This window comes from Ammodytes marinus (genome assembly GCF_949987685.1).
Source record: "Ammodytes marinus genome assembly, chromosome: 12".
NCBI classification, from domain to species: domain Eukaryota; kingdom Metazoa; phylum Chordata; class Actinopteri; order Uranoscopiformes; family Ammodytidae; genus Ammodytes; species Ammodytes marinus.
This window is the reverse complement of record NC_137216.1, coordinates 26,172,134-26,196,045: the sequence shown is the minus strand read 5'-3', so window position 1 is coordinate 26,196,045 and position 23,912 is coordinate 26,172,134. Positions and strand designations below refer to the sequence as shown.

Genomic DNA, 23,912 nt, shown 5'->3' with positions numbered 1-23,912 from the left:
AAAAATGTGGCTTGTAAAATACTATTAAAACACATGTATCCTATTTATGACCCTATTATGTATAAGAAGTAGTAGAAATTCATGGTTCAAGAACTTTATTCTTCACTTACACATGCAGGATTTGCAGCACAATGAAAACGCCAATGCTTTTCTGCAATAATAATAATGGTAACAACTATAACATGATATCAAGAATATGAAACAGACAGTGCAACCTTTAACAAAACAATTTAACAGTATATTAACATATATTGTTTCAAAGTAAGCGACATTATTTACAATATAAATTGTGTGACATTGAAATTTGAAATACAATAAAAACTGGTGTATGACACGACCACGTTATTTTTAAAAGCTCAACTGCCACACTTTCTTTTTTAAACAAGACAGTTACCCATTGATTTGCATAAAAGATGAGACTCAGTGCCTATCCCTTCACTGCACACGCACATCTCACACACATCACAAATTTTCCCTGACCCATAAAAAATTAATACAATGAAAATTCATCATCCCGCTGCTCAAAAATGATGAAGTCGCTGCTACACCACGCCATTAGTCACCCGCGAATGATAATGTGTAAATTCCGATTAACCTTTTTTAAACTGCCAGATGAACTGGGGACTGACTCCCTTCCCCTTCGGCAGAATTTGAACCGCAATGAAAACCATGAAATAAGTTTATAAAGTATAATACAGTGTTACAGTGTTTGACTGGTACTGTATCATATGTCAGATGTTGTTAGTGTCACAGTTTGCCTTCCTGTCCCTTCCTGTAACACTTCTTTTGACTACTCAACCGCTCCAAACTTAAACATGCATTCTCAAAATTCAGAAGCTATAAAATGTACACCTCTTTAATGAATGACGTATTATAGTAATAATAATAATACATTGTATTTATATATAACTCAAAGTCGCTTATTATTAGTGATGCCTACTAAATTATGTATCATATATCATCATGTTTTTCTGAATTATCTTAGTGAAGTTGACACTTTTGTGTGCTGCTGTTAAATATTACAATGTCCATATACGAGTTTGTATCTTTGAAGTGATAGTTAAAACAATTATGTATGAGTTGAGCAATCAGCCACCACACAGAATAATTGTGTTTTTTTCTACAGTATATCAACCACTTTGGCCAGATCTCATATTCTGTGCTGTAAAATATAGTTGCTGGTGGTGGTGGCCATAATATACTATGCAGCGGCTTGGGAGTTTTGTAATATGAAAATAATCATTTTCTTTCCTATAATACTGAAGGCATGAGTTTGTTTTCAGAACTAGCGGGTGTGCCGTGCGTCAGAAGAGAAAAGTAAAGCGTAAGCAGAAGCAGTGAGTCACTTCTTCTAGTTTTGGGCCCAGCTGTGTGCTAGATAAATAAGCAAGTAAGCACATTCATATCTTTTCCGTGTGATGGATGTGCACCTTCGAATACTGCGCTCCTCGCTTCGCTCTCTCATGATTACAACCCGTGTAGTGTGGCACAAATACAAATGGCATTTAAATGTCCCTAAATTACCTCTGTTCACTCTGAAGTCTGTCTTTGTGTTGGTTAGAAATCTGCCCCTTTAAGGAGAACAGATGTACGGACAACAGTTTAAGTACTGACCACCTGCCGCCATCTCCAATTCTGGGAACACAGAGGTGTAAGTACTTGTAATCTTTTTGTAATTCGGTATTTGCTTAGCAGCATATGAGTGTACTGTTTATTTCAATAAACCGTGTCAATGGAAAGCAACAGATTTGAGGTTAGCAATGTTTTTTTTGGGGGGAAAACCAAAGCAAAAGACTCATACACAACAGCATTATTTAGCTTGATAGCAAAAATTAGTCTGCGTTTTCAAATCACATGCTTTTTATACTTTGCTTTTAATACTAATTACCCTAAAAAGTATGTACTTTGCATGCAGTACATGATACAAACATTGAGACATACTATCTCGTCATAGCATTTTGCTTTGAACATTTCGCTTTCTTGCTCACTTATCCATCACAGTCCATGATGGTTCTCTCTTGGCGGCTCAGTCCAAGTGATGTAACTTTCAATCTGCAGAGGATTGAAACAGCCAAAAAAGCAGTGCTGGTTTGCACACTGCAAAATGACCGGGTGTAATAGGACAACTGGGTATTTTTTGGCTAAGGGCATTACACATCATGTAATGGGACATCCTTAATCTTTTCCTGGCATGCTTAACGGCATGGAAATATTTGGTTTTGGAGCACATAGGAAGTTTTTCTTTGCCTTGAGTTGCCAGAACAAGAGTATTACAATATTTGAAAATAGGTTTAACTATTAGAAATTAAATAGAGAAGACATCCGACAATTTCCTGAGCTGCTCCTTGCTTCTTCTGTTTTTTTCACAAGTTTGGAGTTTTTGAACATAACCTAATCGCTATTTGCAGCTTTGAACACTCCTCTGTTTACTCTCTCTCTCTCCAGTCAATCAAGTGCACCTGCTCCACTATCAGGCCAGCTGGCTTCACCTGGTTTCCTCACTATTTAAAGAACATTTTTACACATTTCCCAGTTAATTACCTGGAATACATTCCGGGCAGCTCAAGTGATTTTGACTATTCACACCTGCAGCTCCATCTGGGAACATTCCTGTGTCGCGCTTTTTCACACATGATACGGCAATGCTGGTAATCGATGGCGCTAAGTGGTGCTAGATGTCCAGCGGGGGGGGGGGGGGGGGGGGTAAAACGCATAGTAGCACCAACACGTATGCTGCCAAAGTCAACTTGAAGATGAAGTCCTTTGCGATCATTCACACTACAGCCTTCCCGGCATTCTCCTGGCAATGTTACTAGGTCTCTACCAGAGAATTTCCGTTGCAGATTTGCCGTAAAGTTGATCATGGCTTTCATTCAAACATGGCCTGCCTGCAAAAAGCAGGAACATTACTGGAAAGGCTGTATCTGTAAAATGGGCATAACGCATAACGGTGGAGTCAGCGATTCTGGAGAATGCTTGTTGTCAAAATCACAATTCGCTACCTGTACATACTGTGTGTGCTCTGGAAAAAAATCCAGGGTTAATACACAGCCTATAGTGTCTGTCTGTAAACGGTCCAAGTGTGTAGCTACAGTGGGCCACATTGTTTACATACCATTTGTTTACATACCAGTTTACAGAGCCTATGTATTAACACAGCGCACACAACACGGACAGGTAGCGGAACGAGAGGAGATATTCACTGATTTTGACAACAATCATTCTCCAGAATCACTGACTCCACCTTTAAGTCTCACACCCCCAGCGGTCCCTTCCAGAATGTTCTTATCCTTCAGATGCAAGATTCTACAGCACTCACTCACTCTCTCTCAGACTTCTTTCCTGTCTATGACTCAGCCTTTTAGTCCCCGACCGCGAGATTTGCCTCAGCAACCATCGTTTCCATTTGTTTGTTCCCAGGGCTGTGTGGCATTGTGAGATGTTTCCTGTTTGCTCATGCCTTTGCCCATGGGGTCCTCAATAATATAAAGGACATTAAAAACTGTATCCTGCGGCCGTGTGCTGCAATTGGCTCCATCTATACCCATTACACTGTTCATTGTCACAAGAGAATGACACATGTTTCATAACACACTCCGGGCAAGAGACAGTGTGAACCTAGACAGGGTTCACACAAATAAACAACAACACCCAATCCAACAACAATTGATTCTGAACTAAATGACATCATACTACCAGAATATCAGATGTATACATAAATAGGAAAACGTTCATCATTTACCTCTCTGCTGCAAACAATAGAACACAGGAAAAACTATCCAAAGCCCCCAAAACACCGCTTATCTCGTATAGTTTTTGCCTTCAGTATTAGGCACATTGCATGTTCTAAACTGCCAGTCAGTTAATCCCTGTGTGCGGCTACATCCTATAGTTTTCATTCTTAAAAATCTCCGGCAATCCTACCAATCTTCCAAGAACACATTTGTAAATCCAAATCTATTCCTTTGTAATCCTCTGAATGAATTATTTCAGCTCCTGTTTTGTTTTGTTTTGTTTTGTTTTGTATCCTATATACAGTGTTGGGGATGTGTTGTAATTAAACTACATTTTGTAATTAAACTACAAACTACTGAAACGACAAACATTTCGGGCCATAAAAGGAAAGGTATTCATCATTTCTCATTTGTTGTATACCATTGTTTCTCTAATTGAACCCCCTATTGACGAGCCCCAGCCAATAGAAAATCCAGATTGGTTTACAACAAAAATTTGACATTCCTTTCAATTTTGACATTATGAAACGACTTAGCCTAAATGACTGTTTTATTTTAAAGACAGGTTAAGATATGATATGTGCAAACAAACACCAGTACAGGAGCTTGAAAACATATGTACTGTACAGCGGCATCAGGTAACAGTACAGTGTTTCGTTACATCCTTCTTAGAAATGGCCCAGAATGAACTCGTCCCGACACGTGCTGCCAGATGTCTAGTTCACATGACAATAATCCACACACACACACACACACACCGACTCACATGCACACACACGCACATGCCATTGTCCCATTGTCTTCAGTATTAATGTGAGCTGGACCTTACCCTCCTGACATGGCTTGATTCATTTGGGGATGAGACACAGATACTGAATAGTTGATGAGCTCGGAGAAAAAGAAAAGACGTGTATGGGATGGGTAGGAGTGGGGGCCGAGGGAGGGGGAGAGAGAGAGAGAAAGAGAGCGAGAGATAAAAAGATAGAGAGAAGCAGGTGGAGAGGGAGGGAGAGAGAGAGACTGAAAGAGAAAAAGAGAGAGGGAGAGAGAGAGAGGCAGACGGATAGGGAGAGGGAGGGAGCCCGGGACCGGCAGACGAAGGGAGGGAGGGACTCAGGCAGCAGAACGGCTGGTATCATCATCCACTCGCATCGCTCCACACAGCTTCACTCCAGCCCGGAGGTTGGTTGGGAGCCTTTGATGCTGGAAAATTACCTTGTGTGAAAGAGTGGGATCCCAGCACTGGTAGAGTCAGACTCAAATCGTCCCGAGAAGAACTAGAAGCAGCAGCAGCAGCAGCAGTAGCACCGGCAGAATTGGGAGTATGGTGTTTTCGTTTAGCTGATCAGAGGTGACCCAGGACCGGTCATGGTGGAGAAACTAAAGGGTCCCAACGCGGGATCCTGTACCACCGCCACCTGTGGATGGCGAGCTCTGCTCCTGCCCCAGCTCAACCGCCAGTCGCTGTACGTGTACGGCAGCGAGATGGCCGTGGAGAAGGAGTGCATGAAACAGCTGCAGAGCGGAATCTTTGTCATCCACCCGTTCAGCCTCATGAGGTATTTAATATGGTTTTGATAGATTCAGGCCAGTCCCGTTAGCCATACTGTGCTGTACTGTACTGAGCCAATTACCGCCACATGTGCTATGTCTTTAAGATTGATGTGAGTTCCTTTAAGGGTGCGTAACAGTTCTGCTGCTTTTTTTGTTTTGCTCAGAAGATGAATAAAGTTTTGTTTTATGATATTCTCCCCATCTCAGGTAATAGAAAATACATTTGCAGCTACTTTAATAATCAACCAGGAAAATTGCAAATTTTCTAGTTCTGGCTTCTTTACATTCCCCAGATTTGCAGCCTGTTTGGCATGTCCTTGCAGTAAACAAAAGATTCTTAGGTTTTTAGAGTGTTATTTAAGGAAAACCTGCAAGTTGATTATGTCATCGGGAGTGTGGACATTGTTTACTTCCTGACATTACAGACTAAATACTGAATTTTATAAATGGAGAAAAATAAGCAGTAGTCTGATCAGTAATGAAAATTGTGTCAGCCCCCAGTCAATATTACTCCTATATTGTATTCCTTATTAGTATGAAGCATTGATAAACCATTCAATAAAGACTTGTGTTGCAGTTCTGAAAGCACATGAGAAAAACATGTGTACATGAAATCAGTAAAGACATAGGACAGTTAGTAGACATTAAGTAAAGGCCAAGTAACAATGAAAGTAAAACAAGCCAAGTCACCTGAAGGGATATAGAAAAATGCTCGTCAGTCTTCCAGTGTTGCGAGGTGATTTCGAAGATGATACCGGAGGATGAGGAGATAAGAAACCGGCAGATCAAATATCTATTTTAAGACTCGTTTTCACTGGTGGCTTGTTTTTGTAGGCTATCGTTATTAATAGTTTTACGTAAGACGATCGGATGGACCGAAAGCCGAGAGGGAAATGAAACAATTGGGATCAAAGAGCACAGAGTTATTTGAGCCAGGCAATGGAACACTGGCGCTGAGAACTGAAGATAGATGTGCAGTTACATTATCAGAGTATTTAGTTTGCATAAATTATCTTGCCTTTCCGTCTGGGGCATGACTGTCTTAATGAGTTCTTCTTCTGGCAAATGATCTGAGAATTTCCACTATAAAACCCACATGGAAAGAAGAAAAAAAGATCTAAGGCTTGTTAGCAAAAGTGGCACACGCTCACATACAGTATGTTTTTTTTTCTTTCTTGCGATCTTCTTCTTTCTCCTGAAGGAGTTACTACATAATGGCCATGATGGCTATTACGTTTCTGAACCTGATTGGGATTCCCTTGGAGATCGCCTTCCTGGAAGGGCACAGCGGACTGGCTTTGGAGGGATTCAACGTGTTTTCAGACACGCTGTTTCTCATCGACGTGGCTCTGAATTTCCGCATGGGAATCATAGAAGAGGACAGCGAGGTGAGAGAGTGGCTGTGGTGGTGTGCTCTATTTTCAGACACAAACTGGGAGACTATATAATCCCCGCCGCGCAGGCAAGCACCGCACATACATGTACCATCCGTCTCTTTCTGTCTCTCTGCCCCATCTGTAATCTACTCAATACAGGAAAAGGCTAGATTAACAAACCCCTGCTGCCCCGACCCCAACCCCCCTCCCAGTCCGACCCTGGAAATTGGCACCTGGAGGGATGATTTTATAACAGGGATTACCATGTTGTGGATGAATGAGAAGTATAACATTTCCAATTAAGTAGTATGAGGCGGACTATATCCTCTTTGTTGTCATCGGCTCATGCTCGGTGGCTTCTATCCTGGCAATCACTATTGTCCCATCTGTGGCGGTATTCCTGTGTGTGTGTGTGTGTGTGCCCGAGTGTGTGTGTGTGTGTGTGTATGTTTAATGATGAGTTCACCCTGGTCTGTGCAAACATCTGGTTTCCACAGATTTATTCTCAGCCGGTTTCTGCCTGTTTGAAATATTCATGTATTAATGTATTTGCCTGAGCATTCAATTCAACTATGCTGTCGAATTAAAGGTGTCGGCAATTCTGGAGAGTGCTTGTTGTCAAAATCACTATTTGTCAAAATCACTGACTATCTCTTCACGATCCACTATCTGTCTGTGCTGTGTGTGTGGTGAAAAAAAAATCTGGTGTTAATACACAGCCTAGGCTCTATAAACAGGTATGTAAACATTGGCTACGTTAACAAAGGGGGCCCACTATAGCTACCAACATTCCCTTTTACAGAGCCTAGGCTGTGTATTAACACCAGCTATATTTACAGCTGACAGGTAGCAGCTGATCATGTGGAGATATTCACTGATGTTGACATATTTTTTGTCATAACAAGCGTTCTCCAGAATCACTGACTCCAACTTTAATGTGATTCACTTTGAGGCCACTGCTGATCATGTAACACCATTGTCTCCCCCCTTTAGTTTTTTTGGGCCAAACTCCCAAAAAATATTGCTACAGTTCAAGTGTTAAATAATACATGTGACCGTGGCATGCACTGCACAGCATCCTCACTCATCCATCTGCCCAATCCTGCTGTTCCCTCCCCCAGGAAGCTATTCTGGATATCAAGCGGATCAGAGTCAGCTACCTCAGGACATGGTTCATACCGGATGTCATCGCCGCCTTCCCGATCGGATACATTCTGCTGATTGCGGTAATGACGATGAAACAGACTGTTGAAGCAGCAGTTTAGTGCTGTGGCATTTGTCAAAACAATTGTGCACTTGCAAAGTCTTTGTTCACAGTTTATCATTAGACATTTATGTAACAATCACAATAGAAGTAAGAGAGTGTTTTATAGACAATAACTTCTCTACTGGAAAAAGGCAATAAAATGTAGATTTGCGATATCAGGATGATTTAAAAGAGGTAAATTGCGCTTCCCACCCACCACACATCTGCCATGCAGATTTAATAGCATACTTTAAAAAAACTAATCAAAGCCCATCTGTTTACCATTGCCTATCCCCGAACGGTTCGTTATACAAACTATGTCATTCATTTTAACTTTGCATTTAGTTTTTTATTAAGATTATTGTTTTTTTTTTTCAATATGTTTCTGGGGTATTTTTACCTTGAATGGACAGTTTTAGTAAGAGAAGTGCCAGGAAATGTGGGGAATGTCATGCATCAAAGATTGGAATCTATAATTGAACCAGCGACTTAGCATTTCTCTGACATTAGTGGCAGTAACCACATAAGTTTACCCAGGCGCTCCACGTGTAGGATTAAATGTATCGATTTAGATCTTTTAGATTTTTTTCTTCATTATACGGTGACCTTGAGCTTCCAGAAAGGGCGCGTGCAGATAAAGGGTAATGCTTCTGGTATCCTTCAAAGCCAGCGGTGCTCATGGAAGGGAATTAAGTTTACGGAGGGGGAGGAAGAGTTATGACCAACACAAATGTCATCAATAATCCGAGTCCTGACAGTCAAGGTTGGTTTTCAAAAATCTAAAAAGGCCTTTTAATCATACGGGCAAGACACCTAAGAGATACAAAGACGCTCTGTTTGTGTCACTACATCATGGAGGAAGCTCGAGATGACACACATTGCTGAACTTTTTATGCATCTTGCCAACCTTGCCTTCCTGGACTTGGATTATTTATGACCTTATTTTGTCATACCTCTTCCTCCCCATCGTCAGATAAAATGTATTATTATTAATATATATATATATATATACTGTATATGTTGCTTTATTGAAGAGACTCAAGGTCCATTTAAAATACATACAACACACATACAAGTAAAAAAAAAAAAAAAAAAGACAATGTTTCCACATAAGTGACTGGTATCGTACAGTACTGAGTCGAGGATTTGACAGCAAAAAATGTTTCATTTATTATGCAATGGCGGTAACAAGAAATACACCAACAATAACTGAGGATCCGTAATTTTTCTTTTTATTATCCCAGGACTTACAATACTACAACGAGGACAACCCGTCCAAGACCAAGAAGATGATGAGGATACTGATGTTTGTGCGGATCTTGAGTTTGATAAGACTTGCTCGGGTGTCGAGACTCGTCAGGTTTTTCAACGAAGTGGAGAAAGTGAGTTGAAACTTCACATCTCCCCCTTTGAAATTCAATCAACCATCCTCTCCTGCCTGCTGCAGATGATATACCCTTACCAGACCCAGCTCCGATGACAGATCTATTCTGACTTTGAACTCATACTGTATAACAATGCCATTTGTCAAACAACACCATCACAATGCATTGTAATGTACTGGTCTAAATTACACGTAACAAAATACCGATCGGAAAAGCAAGAAATGTCCGGAAACAAACATACTCTGATCATGTCCAATGGTAATTTGATAATGAAAAATAATACTGTATATCTATCTATGAACCATAGACCCATGAATCCAATGATATAAATATAGTGCTAATACACTTTATTTGTATTGCGCCATACATACAAGAAATACAGTGCTTACAATGACATGAATTACAAGTTTCATATTAAAATAGATAAAAATGAATGTAGACTTGACTGATAATAAAATTAAATACAGAAGAAATATAAAGTGCTGTTTAACACCAGGCGCTGCAAAGAAAGCAATAGACATTTTTTTAAAGATCAACTAAATTAAAAAGACATTTAAAAAGCATAAAAAGGGCATCAATTCATAAAAGAAAAATCCATAGAATAATAAATCCTTGTGTCCGAAGTTCTCAGTCTGCTGCTATAGTGGCTTAGATTAATCTTTGTTGGCGTATGTTTTGGTTTAATGGCAGCCATTTATTTGACCCTTTCACTTTGGAAAATTTAAATCATTATTTTTTTTTAGTTCACACAGATACTATATACATCTGTTTTTTCAAATAATCCTCTTTGTCTGTTGTGGGACATGAGGTCACAGTGGGAAGCTTCCGGCATCATTCCCGATACTAGGAAACAGTTTGAGCCTTCCCAAAAGTGAAGTTAATCTCAGCTAGCTCGCCCGTATCAGTCCTGTTTGTTTAGTTGTTTGTTTTCTTAGATCCTTGTTATAATCAGCATAAGCTAGAAGCTATTCTTTCTGGGGTCCTGGAGTTTACAATGTGAAACTGTGCACTTTAATACATACATACTGTACATAATAGATGGCGGTTCGATCCCCGCCCTGGCACTTGCGTCATGGTTGTTGTGTCCTTGGGCAAGACACTTCACCCATCTTGCCTCGTGTCAATGTCGATAGTTAGCCTGCTATCGGTGTATGAATGTGTAACGTATAAATGGAATCCCTTGCAAAAGAGTCTCCGGTCTCAATAGGATTGACCTGTATAAATAAAGGTGAAAAAAATTAATTCAAAATTACTTTACAAAAAGAGAATAGGCTATATCTATATCTAACGAATGAGTGATAGCAACCAAAGAAGCCCATGTAACCGACACATTACTTGAATTAATATTAGCTTCTTATATTTCAAAGAAGATAATGAATAATTGTGATGGGCTTTTTTGGGAGGAAGGGTCTTCCAGATTTTCTTTTGCTTTGAGGAGGCCAAATCAGTGCCTCCATTTGCATCTCATGGTTCAGCCATTTCTGTGTTTCAGTAACGATGGCATTTTGGCGTTTGGTTTTCCTCTATAATTACAAAGTTGTAATCTTATATGCCAGAAGTTGCCTGGAGCTGTACATTAGGGTTTGATTTGACGTTGTTTTCCCAAATCTTGCATTAATGTCCTTTTGTGTGATGGTGCATTAAGGCTTCCGAAATACGCAAAGCTCTCCACAAATGACATTTTTTAACTGGTATTGAAGTTTCTGGAGTCTTGGGGCTGTTGATGTTGCATCTTGTTCGCTTGGCAAACATGTCTGTCTTTATGCCTAAGCATAACGTTCTAGGGTTCGCCATCCTTACGGAATTATCTCTGCCAACCAGGCAACCCGAATGAACTGTTTGTGTGTGTGTGTGTGTGTGTGTGTGTGTGTGTGATGGTGGTGCGTGTGTCTATGTGTGATTTTCTTACCGAATGCCATGAAGTCACATTTCGTCCTCATCTCCTCCCTGAAAGGTGTCGAATGCAAACCTGGATGTGATGCGTCTCTTCTTCCGCATCCTGTCTCTGTTCATGATGATCTTCCTGCTGTGTCACTGGAACGGCTGCATCCAGTACTTTGTCCCCATGCTGGAGGAGTTTCCCCAGGACTGCTGGGTCCGCAACGAAAAACTCATGGTGAAAGGAACTTTTTTTACAACACTTTGCACAACTTTAGACAAATAGAGTATAAGTGATGGCTGTTGTTGATAAGTTGTTTTACGTTGATGTGTTAAAATGAGTCCTCAACTATTCAAAGGTGCTTTTTCCTCTGATGATCATGAATTACATGTAACAGCAAACAAGATCATCAGTGCAAATGATGCTTTTTTTTATATAGTTTTTCTTCATGCCTTTGTCATGGGTACGATCACCCAGAAAACAACTGCTGGCATAGTAAAACACTACCGCTTTTGTCCAAAGGGGGTGCAAGAATAAACACAAACTGGAAGTTCCTCGGAGCACCTTTTATGTATCAATTTTTAAATCGCAGTCATTTTTCAACTAAAAATACAAAAGCAGTTTGAGCTTTAAATTGTTCAGTAGGCACGGGACATTTAGCCAAAATAATTGAGAAATGCGATATTATCACGATAATCTTCTTAAAACTAGAGCTGCAACAATTAATCGACGAATCGATTATTAATCGATTATTAAAATAATCGCCAACTATTTTGATAATCGTTTAATCGTTTCGAGTAATTTTTATATAAAAAATTTCCAAATTCTCTGATTTCAGCTTCTCAAATGTGAATATTTTCTGGTTTCTTTAATCCTATTATGACAGTAAACTGAAATATCTGTGTGTTTTGGACATAACAATACATTTGAGGACGTCAACATGGGCGTTGGAAAATTTATCAACATTTTTCACCATTTTCTGACATTTTACGGACCAAAACATTAACCGATTAATAATCGATTAATCGAGAAATTAATCGGTTAATCGGTTAATCGACAGATTAATCGATTATCAAAATAATCGTTAGTTGCAGCCCTACTTAAAACACAGGAATTACTTTAACTTACATTTTGTTTGTATAACATCACAGATAGGACACACCTTTTTTTGTGAATCACAATCAATAAACATTAGAAGAAAACAAATTGTATGGGATTCAATGGATAAGCCGAGCCTTCAGCCATGGTGTCAGGTTAAGAATTTAGGAATGAATGGAACGATCCCCTTGAGGCAAATCAAAACACATCAACAAAAATGAATATGAGACTGTGCATCAAATATTTATGACTATCCCGATGATGGAAATTCACCACAATCGACATATTATGAGTGTTTTTGTGCCATTCAAAAATCAGGTATCCCTGGCAGCACAGTCTTAAGTGTCAGCAGTGTGGAACTGTTGTTGTTGTTGTTGTTGTTTTTGAGAAGCTGCAGTTCTATAAAAAGTATCACTAATGATGAAAATATTTCTTCCAGAATGCCACAGTGATCGTCAAATACTCTTGGGGTGTTTTCAGAGCGCTGTCCCAGATGATAGCCCTGTCTTATGGCTCTATGGACGCACCAACCAGTGAGAACTATAGATTTTTCTTCACAAAAACAGAACAGGCATTTCAACAATTCTAAGACATATACTGTATACCCACCATTTTGTGTCTGTGTCCTTTTGTCCAGATTATGTGGAAATGTGGATTGTCATGGTGAGCATGGTGTCGGGCTGTCTGATGTACACCGTTCTAGTGGCAAACGCTACAACCATGATCGCCAACGTCGACCCAGCCTCCAAGGAGTACAAGAGCAAGGTCCTTATTCTATCTCTCTATCTGTCTGTCTGTCTGTCTATCTATCTATCTATCTATCTATCTATCTATCTATCTATCTATCTATCTATCTATCTATCTATCTATCTATCTATCTATCTATCTATCTATCTATCTATCTATCTATCTATCTATCTATCTGTCTATCTGTCTATCTGTCTATCTGTCTGTCTGTCTGTCTGTCTGTCTGTGCATTTATGTTACATTATTAAACATGTGTCTTATACCACTTAGGGTGTATAGCATGGCATTTTGTGATGGAACCGGAATGTGGATACTAACAAATACTGTGCCTCTCCTCAGATGAGCCGTTTGGAGCACTACATGACCTTTATGAAGCTCCCACCGGAGCTGCAGATTAAGATCAACCAATACTACCAGGCACGCTACGGAGGGAAGTGGTTTCAGGAGAAAGACGTCATGGATACAGTGTCGTCAGCTCTTAAAGAGGTACAGCTCTGGTTCATATGAGGTGCTGAGAGGTTAATGCTAGTTTTAATGTTAAAGACCCTGTAAACCCAAATCCACAAAATCCTTCTAACTATGTAATGTGGGGAGTTAGTAGCATGATAGTTGTAAGCATCTGAAAAGAGTTATGGGCATTATATTTATCAATCCAAATGAAAGATATCGTCATTTAAGTTTGATAAACTTTACAGATATTCGGTTTAGATGCAGCGTGCTATGCTCTGGTTCTTATTACACAATAATTTTGAACCAATCACGGCAGTTCTCTGCTAGAACGTTCTATAAAAACAATCACTGTTGCCATGAAGACCGTTTGATATGACACGCCCACACAGTCCTGTCAAACAGTCTCTAGACAATAAAAAAGCTGTTATTTTTACTGAGTTTTATAATGTTTATTTTGAATCAGATGTTTGTAAAACCTCATTGAGACACCCAACTTTGATATCATATATTGAGTTATTTAATGTTTTAGACCAGGTTTCCAGAGGTTTTAATCTCGTACATTATATTATAAAGTGCAAACATTATAGTTGTTGTACTTATTTTGCAGCAAATCCTGGTGGTGATGTGCAGCCGACTGCTGAAGAACGTGCCGATATTTCAGAACAAAGATGAAAACTTTATCAACGCCATCTTGCTGCGACTGGACTACGAGGTGTTTATGGAGGGAGACGAGATCGTCAGGGAGCACGCCCCCGGCGACCGCATGTTCTTCATCGACCACGGACAGGTCTCCATGGAGACAGAGTCCTACGAGAGGGAACTGTGTGACGGAGACTTCTTCGGAGGTGAGCTGGACTCTATGATATTATTATCGATTATTTTGGAGCATGATTCGGTGGCGAGAAAAATTGTAATTGCGATTTTCCAAACCTCAATAGTCAGGCAGTTTGAAGTGGTAGAGAAGGAAGAGAAAGAACATCGGGCAGTTTATAGAATAGTTCACTTATGAGAGTTTAAGGGCATGTTCACACCAGCTTTGTTTAGTGCGGTTGAAACAAACCCTGGAGCGTTTGAGCCCTTCATTTGGGTTAGTTTGAACACAGACTCCTAAACAACTGAACTCTGCTCTGCTTTAAGAGATGGTCTCAGGCCGCTTGGAAGTGAACTCTGGAGCGGATCATCTCTGGTGTGAACCCCATCCGCACTAATCACAGGAAGAGGAGTATTTACGCATCATTTGCCTACTTTTGCATAATGTCTTTGATTAAATGCACGTGTTATTAAGTAATTTAACGCACGTTGTCACAGCATAGACTCATATATACTCTGACCACTACAGTCTGCGGAGAGTACAGAGGAAAGTAGCACTACATTTAATAGATTGTGGCTGGTACAATATGCGCTCCATATAAAGCATGAAAACAACCTGCCGATGCTCTGTGATGTAGGCAATGTATAGTCCGTTTGAGTTTTGCCTTTGAGAACGCGAACCGAAACCATCTTAAATACGAAACAATGTATCCGCTCTCAACTGGTGCGCACTAAAGAAGTGAACACAACCTAAACTACCTAAGGAGGAGTATGGGCCATTTTAAGAAGAAAAAAAAATTATACAGCCGTGGTATAATAATCCATGAAAAAACTCTGCAACTGCAAATTAATAAGAAAAAAAGGCAAAAAAAGAAAAAGTATGTTTTCTTTGTCAAGGAATCAACATCATTTGCCTTGTTTCATGCCTTCAGTGGATGACCTCATCAAATTGTACTCATGCAATCTGATTTAGCAATGAAGAAATACTTAACAGAACCACATGTCGTTTTATGAGGACAGTTTGAGCATGTGCGTCAGGGCGTGGGTTCTTTTTTGAAAGCTTTACAGCCTGTAAGTAAACCCTCTCTTCTATTCTTCATTAAGCTGAGCTTGTGTTAAGTACACACACATCATAAAAGCATACGGCCGTTAAAAACACATTACTGTGAATTTTGCCTATTCAGAAGAAAACAACAGGATTTATATGACTTTATAATCTCAGAATATCCAAGTTGTTTTCTCTAGAATTTGGGATGTGTTTATTGATTTGGGATTTGATTATTGATGATTATCATTATGATTTCTTTCCGCTTAAATATCAAAGAATATCCGAGTGTTTTTCTTGTAAATGCACGAGATATATCAGAGTATTTCCTCCCTCCCCCACATCTCGACACATTTTTTTTTTCACCTAAAATGGCCCTTGATATGCTGTCAGAATGTGAACAGATTGTTTAATGCCTCTGGAAAAATATGAACTAACCAAAACAAAATCCTATTTTTACCTTACGTAAGCCAAAAGAGCTATAAGCAACATCTGCATTACCTAAAGCAAGAGGACAGTCTGTCACAACAACACACTGCTCACGTGTTACAGAATTAGTCAAAGGTGCTACTTGATATTTTGTCTTTACATTTAAAAATGATAAAGCATTTTGGTTAAAGATAGTTACAATCAAAGTTGTTCAACGGTAGTGCAATGTAAATGATTCAAATTAAATATCAAGGTTGAAATATATTTTTTATTGAAAATAATGCCATGGAATTGTCCGCAAAGATTTTATATTGCAGGGCGAGGGGATTGGAGAGTATTTTATACTTAAGACTACATCAGTTAAACCTCCCGTTGAACTGTTTTCACTTGAACTAGAGTCTCTATGAAAACAGTGCTGTTTGGATGACGTACAGAAAGAGGGATTATGATTATGTTTCTAGGAAAAGATAATTCTGTTATTTTTGGTCCATTGCTTTTGGAAAAAACTCAAGATTTTTTTCAAAACTGAAATATAAAAACAAATCTAACTGGACAGGAAATAAATAAAAGCTACTACTTTGGACATTTAGTAATTTACTAAATTAGTTCACTAATAATATATATTTTTTTTATGTATTGATAATATTGGCCCTGCTACTGTATGGAATGGTAGTAAAAAGTGATCCATTCTGGTGGGTTTGAAATTTGATTATGAATATTTCTGATTGATTTATTGATTTATTTCTCACAACACACAAACACATGGACACATTTGCTAGCTTGAAATTGTTCTCATTGGTGAGCTAGAATCATTTTCTTTTTCTAACCACAGTCTAACCAAAGTGAATGAATCAATTTTTTCACTTTTTTGTGGGATTTAATTCATTCTCTGGCTTTAAATTGGAACATGTCCTAATCTCTTTGGCAGCCAACCTCAACTGAGCTAAGAGGGATTTCCAAAAAACGACTGGGCTAAATCCACGTTATTTAATTTAGGATTAATTGTCGGGTCCCATCCCGTCATTAGAGTTTAGTAGAGTACTCACACACTAAACACTTCTCTTCGGTTTCCAACAGAAAACTGTGTGCTTACCAAAGGCAAACATCTGGCCACGGTGAAGGCATTAACCGACTGCCAGTGCTTCTCTCTGACTTTTGACGACTTTTACGAGGCGCTTGAGGACTTCCAAGATGTCAAAAAGGAGATTATAGAGTTCCACCTTGATGATGCAAATGCTTAACACCAACAAACAAAAAAAACATTGTATTGGACTATTTTACATTTTGGAAAGGACAACCAATATGGATATATATTTCCAGGACATTTTATGTGGATGGACCGTGGCTGATTCGTCATCTGGACACAAAATGGACAGTCTTTCGTTGACGGAAATTAACAATTATAGAGCGTTGACTATTTTTATTCTGACTGGGAAATATTCTGTCTTCTGATCCTTCTGTTAAAAGCAATAATAAACAAAGACCTTAACAGTAAAGAAACGGGTCCAACGTTTGAACTATGCTTCCTTGTTGTTGTTGTTGTTGTTGTTGTTGTTGTTGTTGTTGCAATGTAGCATTGATGTTTGCAGGGTCAATGCATATATCAGTGACAAAACCATTAGGATTCTGCAAACTTTAAAGGGAAATTCTGGTTTCATACAACTTGGGGCTTTTTCCTGTTGTTTTGGAGATCATTCCAATGAATAATAATATTGTTGTATCTTAAGAATTCATTGCTATGATCTGGGAAACAAAGCATCCTTGCAAAAATAACCATTTCCCATTTTAGCTCTACGTATTTAAACTAACTAAACTTTACTATAACCCAACTGTTCGAACATCCGTCACAGTTCATAGTAGAGGTAGATTGATTGTTTGGGCCGATTAATGGCATTTTTTAGATCTGCAATGTCTGCAGACACTGCAGGCTGCCTCGTCAGTGTGGCTTCTGAGGACCAATGTTAACTCTTTCTTATTTTTTAACCCAAATTATTACCTTGTATGTTTTTCTATTTTAATGATGACAGATGGCTGGACCGAAATCCAGAAGTTACTTATGGCAATAATGTACAGATCCTACGCCAGGGAAGAGCAAGTGCAATGAATAGAGAATGCAAATTTTTTTATTGTCAAATATTTTTCTGTCTCTACATTGTAATAAATGTTCTTTTAAGTTAAATTTTGTTTCCATTTGTCATTTTTATTAAAAAAAATCGTATTTTATCAAATGCAAAAAGAACAAAAAAATAAATATATCGGCTATGGCCCTTGAAAACCCCACATCGGTCGGTCACTAGTTCATACAACTTTGATCAGTACTTAGCAGTTTCCTTGTGCAATGCAAGATGATGAACATTGCATTTAATGTGCCTTTAGTTTTACCTCAATATAACCTAATATAACCTCAATAATATCATTAGGCTAAACCTATAAACACAACCTTTCTCACCCTGTTCCCAGATCTCAGCCATAACTATGATGCTAATGTCAGTATGTTGATGTTCTAGAAGGTATGTTTGTCATGTTCACCATCTCATATTATTACACTAACATTTGTCAATAATTAAAACATATTTTTTTTGAACAATAGGCTATTTATCCTGCAAAGAGTAATTTTAACCTTGTGGCGCTAGATAAAAAAATATTGTTGATCACCAAAGCCATTATAATTTTCTCCATAAATGTCTGTATAAAATTGTATGCAATTGAATCAATATTTGTTGATATATTTCTGTGTGTAACTGTCCTACTGCCTGACTACTACTATCGCCATCCTTGCTGCCAAAGGATGGCTTGGATATAAAACCCAAGTTGTAATAAACTGGATTTTTGCTTTAAAAAACGGTAAAACTCTCATCACTTTTTCAAATGACGTTTATTTGGACCTAATATAACACAAGACATATTACTGCCACTGTGAAACCAACAAGAATGAAGCCAATAACTCATATAATAATATGATTGCTGAGACATGACATCCCCCTCTTTCATCCAAACACACACACGGTACCCGAGGCCAGCCTGTGTTTGTACTCGTAGAGGTAGAACGAGGCCGCGGGGAAGTTGCATTTCATCTCCATTCTTCCGGGGACCACGTGAACTGCCACCCCTGAGCCCAGCCCCTCCTGGAGCTTGGTTAGCATGCGTGAGGCCAGGTAGCGTCGCGCCCGGCCCGGGTCTTCCTCGATGGACGCGTAGACCTCTGGCGGAGGGTTGGGGATCTTCCACTCCAGGTCCACGATCAGCTGGTGGATGCGGCTCTTGTCCAGCGACGTGGGCGTCTCGCGGTAACACGCCACCACGTGCGGGATCGGAGCCTCGGACGCCATGGAAATGAAGTTGTTGCCGGGCTGCTTTTCTGCCAGCACACCTTCCAGGGTACTCACAGTGTCTTAAAAAGCATAAGAAAAAAAGAATTGAATTTAATATTCTCAAAATAAGGCCTTCACGTCAGAAACAGTTTTTCCAGGTAAGGCCATGGAGAGTGGCCTGGAAATCCAGACCTGCCTCTGGCAAATTTAAATTTGCTCAGACTACTGGTCTGGACACAAACCATTGGAGCAAATGAACTATGTTGGAGAATCCGGAGCTACCAATCAAATAGTACTATCTGATATGGGCAGGCCAGAGCCCTATTTATGGGGTTCTGGGCAGGCTTAACCAACACAACCAACCAACACAGTCACATACAATTCGCATACAACACATTAAGCATCCAATTGAATGAACAAAACAAGATCGGTAACAAGAATGAGACGAAAGTTAAAAGTACCTTCCTTTCCTTCCTTTGTCTCCTGGTCCTTCCCGTCTTCGTCTACGGGTCCCACGGCGGGATGCAGCATCACCGCCCAGCGCAGCCAATCGTAGTTCTTCTCCAGAGCTTTCAGAATGCTCCCGGCGGCCTCCTCGGGCGGGGCGCGGCTATCCACTGCCTCATGGAGCTGCTGCCTTACGTCCTCCTCCGCCTGCTCCAGGAAGTAACCTAAAAATAATAATAATAGCTTTGTTTAAAGGTGCTCCAAGGAATTTTCAGTTAATTGTAATTATAGCACCCCATTTGGACAAAAGGGGTAGGGTATTTACTACGCCAGTTGTTGTTCCTGGGTGAGAAATATTTAAAAGTTCCTTCTAGCACCTTTAAAATAAAATAAAAAACTGGTCGCTAAATGGAAGGGGACAAACCTAACCTAGGCAACGGCCTCCTGAGTTCTTCATCTTCCTGTAGAGGGCGGCCATGCGGTCAGACCAGGTCTTCATCAGCAGAGCCTGGTCTCGGCCCGTCAGAGACGCCTGCGTGAAGAGGCACAGCAGACCTGTGCCCAGGACAAAGTTTATCTGTGGAGAGGAAGAGGAGATAAAAGGACAAAAAATAAGCTTTTAAACTATGCTCACAAATGGTTAGACAATAGGCCATTTCAGACCCCAGGTAGTTCCAGGGACTGAACATTTTATTGCATCTGCATTCTGCAAAGCAGGGTGGTAAGATGGGCTAGAGGAAGAGGGGCCGACCAGTAGCCATGTGGTCGCTGTTTCGATCCCAGGCACTGGACAGGATGGTGTTAGTAGTAAAACTAGTGGTGGCAGGTATTTCATCTACAGTGCCCACCATCTCTACCGTTGTGTCCTTGAGCAAGGCACTTAACCCCAAAACTGCTCCAGGGGCGCTGTGCTATAGCTATGGCAATGCGCCTTGTGTAAATTGACTAATGAAGATAACTTAACTTAGGAACTGTAAACTCTTATAGTTCTTACATCAACTCTGGCACCAGAGGAACTATAAGTCTACGTTGATTGATCAAAATCAGTCGCCAACGACCGCCATTTTAAAAAACCTGATGAGAACCTGATGACTCGTCTGTCACGTAAAAGTTAAGTTGTAAGTCATGACTAACCTCCAGCCGGCTTACTTCACTTCGGGGAGGTTGCTATATGGTTACTATTTACGGTGCCAATGCAAACAGAATATAGAGTCATTAAAAGCAGATAGTTCCCCACAAACTCTCCAGTAGACAATTCCTCTCAAAAAGTTCCTTGAACTGTTTGGTCCGAACACTCCTAGTAGAATAGAGCAGAAACATACATTTCTTAGCGCTGCAAAGAAAGCAAAATTTTGGCCCAAGAACATCATTTTGATCTTTTGCATCCTGACTAATTAAAACCCTCCTTTCCGCTGTAAGATCTGGGTTAAGTTTGTATCAATATGTAGCTCAGCACAGCGTTAATGAGTTGTTTATGGCACGGCGTTGTCTTAAGAAGCACATCAATTCATCTGGGATCAACTAAAGTGAGTTCAAAAATGTGTCCAGAATATTTCATGTTTCCAGTAGAACAGAGGCTGGTTAGGACTGCTTTGGCTCATTCTCTTTAAGAGGAGTGAACATTTGGCCTCTAGAGACTGTCTTTCCTCAAAATAGTCCATGCACTTGTCAAAATCTCAGTGCACGGACAGAGATCAGGTTATCCAAGGTTAGTTCCACTTAACTGCTGTCCCTGTGTCTGGGGACCTTTAAGAGATGTCACAGAGGATTTCAGATGTCAAACTAAATATGTGCAGTTATTTATTTATTCTTTTAAAAAAAAAATATGTTGATTTCATCTGATTTACCAGCAAAAAACATAGCCTGTGTTCTTGTGTCAGCGAAGGATAAAAAGCCTTATCGAATACAAATTGTTTATTCATGATATGCTCTTAAAGGTTAAAGAAACAAAGCTGTGGTTCCTTTGCTTCACAAGGTCAAGTTCTCCTGTGACTTTGATCACTAGCTAGCTGCCCTTTCTACTACTGCTCTTCACCCTAGGCGAGACGGTCATGTTGCTAGCTATGGTGGGTCCCCTTTGTTTTACATACCCTTTGTTTACATACCATTTTACAGAGCCTAGGCTGTCTGTTTACATTATTTTCAGCGCGCACACAGTACGGACAGGTAGCAGATCGTGAAAAGAAAAATTCACTGATTTTAGCCTGACTAGCCTTCTACATAATCGCTGACTCCACCTTTAAGATTGTTCATCTCATAACACAGAATGAATTGAATGATAAGCAATGATTGCACAGCTTTTATAGAACTCATTCACTCATTGCATTTATGCAAACCAGTCAGCAGAAGGAGCACAACACAAACATGTCACTGGTTCAGCACCAATTTCAAGCGGAACTTGCTGCAGCTTTAAGGCTAATCCGCTGAGGCTGGCTCCCTCACCCTCCAAAGCCCTTTGATCACTGAACTATTTCTTGGAGGAAAACTGCCTGTCCTCCTGTCTGCACAGCAATGACAACAACACTCTGCAATTTCTTTACACTGACTGCCTCTAAACGATCCCACATACAGAGTAAAACATGAGGCTATATCTATATGCTGGTCCACCCAAGGTAGAGCTTAAGAATATGTTTAAAAGATAGTTTACATAAGTATTGTACAATTCAAGTGGGGAACAGATGTAATAAAATTTACAAATTAACTTTGTCACACTAAATCACAAATCGTATATTCATTGGTAAAGCAATTGTTGTCCCTCCAAAGAATCAAATTGATTTAATGTTGCCATATTATTAATTTTGAAATATATTTGTACCTTTCTAATACTGTAATTTTAATTACTATAATTTTTAAATTTTATTTAACCTTAGTTTTGTGAAGTTTTTATCGCTTTTTTAAACTAAGTTTTATAAATAACATGGTTCAATAATAATCAGTTTGGCCTGGGAAACAGCGCTTTATAATCTAGGTATCTATGCAAAAAAAAAATATTTTTTCTTTAAACTGTCCTTAAAACTATCTTACATACAGATAAAACATATGGCTAAACGCTGTTCCAACCAAGCAAGGTCATTGAAATATATTCAAACGATATATTACATAATTACTTTTACATAACGAGCTAAACCTGGGACTTCTTCATTGTCTGTTAAGGTCCATTTCATCTCACAGTTGACCGTCCTTATGTGTGTCTTGCTCAAGGGCACAAGGGCAGATGGTCTCAGTGGACTTTACCTTTGAATCAGCGACTATCCACTCTTTTGCATTTTGTGTTTTTTTTATGTAAGAAATAGAAAAAAAATCTCTTTTTCACCTCATGCAATAAGGCAAATACTGTCTTTTGTTCGTCTCAAACTGGTGACATTGCAGTTACACCCTCTTATAATAGATCCCTGGGTTACAGCCCATTAAATCACATCTCATTAAAATCCCTGTTTTAATTTTAACTTAAAGACCTTGTCTGTTCTGGCTCCTTTTAGTGAGTAAGAAAATTAGAAGTTTGTTCCCATACCAACAGAATAGGGAAAAGGGAATTTGCCGACTCAGCACACACAAGAAAGACAACAGAAGGTCACCGCTCTGCTGAATTAAATATTCAGTTTATTTTTATACCAAGAAGATGAATGCAGCCGCTTCCGTCCTCGCAGGACCTCCATGTTTCTATCTTTTGGTCTGGAAACTGCATCTAATCTTGTATAGCTGTGCTCCTACTATAAACTCTTATTGAGATTGAGTAAATTAGTATTATTTTGATAAAATTCCACTGATATAATTCCTTATATTTCTTGTATGTAATGTTAAGAAGATACCTTATAATTCACATTATTTTGTATACTTTTTATTTTTATTAAATTTATACTGTTAACAATAATTATTCTATTATCACTAATATATCATTATCATTATATATTTTCAGGTTTAAATAAGATATTGTATTATCATTGCGTTCAAGTAGGGAATATTGCAGTGAGCGAGCTGGGCACATTATCATGATTGTGCTGTGTTGTCGTATTGGCCATAATTAAAAGAGGACAACACAGAGAGAAGTATTTAGTATTTATTTTTGTAACCTGAAAGTTCAGCCACAAGCCATAAATGACCGAATAACTCGACCCATCTGAAACCAAGGGTTACGAAAGAGCAGACACTGGTGACGGAGCTGCTGCAGTTTGCCTGTCTCTGGTTAATGACGCGTTAAATAAGAGAATAACTTTAATGGCCCCTGTAAGGAGATGAGTTGAACAGAACCATCAGTAACTCCTCATTGTGCACAGACAGGACCCAAGGGTGACTTGAGCCCCCTGCCCTTGTGCCCCCCACAATCCAAAAGTGCCCTTAGGGGTGCTGTGTGTAGAATTTATTGGATTTTTTTTATAACAGACTTGGGAGAAATTAAACATA

General features: G+C 39.4%; 2 protein-coding genes across 2 annotated transcripts; both read left to right on the top strand.

The window, feature by feature from the left end:
* Nucleotides 1-5,102: 5,102 nt before the first annotated feature.
* On the top strand, nt 5,103-13,298 carry hcn5 (hyperpolarization activated cyclic nucleotide-gated potassium channel 5; the record flags this gene model as incomplete). The annotated part of the gene is made up of 8 exons (XM_080038513.1): nt 5,103-5,293; nt 6,490-6,676; nt 7,786-7,890; nt 9,155-9,292; nt 11,250-11,411; nt 12,712-12,805; nt 12,910-13,037; nt 13,290-13,298. 8 exons carry the CDS (start codon nt 5,103-5,105, stop codon nt 13,296-13,298), a joined length of 1,014 nt encoding a protein of 337 aa, XP_079894639.1.
* Nucleotides 13,299-13,371: 73 nt separating this feature from the next.
* LOC307258335 (potassium/sodium hyperpolarization-activated cyclic nucleotide-gated channel 1) lies at nt 13,372-17,042 on the top strand. The gene is made up of 3 exons (XM_080037840.1): nt 13,372-13,505; nt 14,077-14,314; nt 16,831-17,042. Exons 1-3 carry the CDS (start codon nt 13,380-13,382, stop codon nt 16,992-16,994), a joined length of 528 nt encoding a protein of 175 aa, XP_079893966.1. The 5' UTR covers nt 13,372-13,379; the 3' UTR covers nt 16,995-17,042.
* Nucleotides 17,043-23,912: the final 6,870 nt, after the last annotated feature.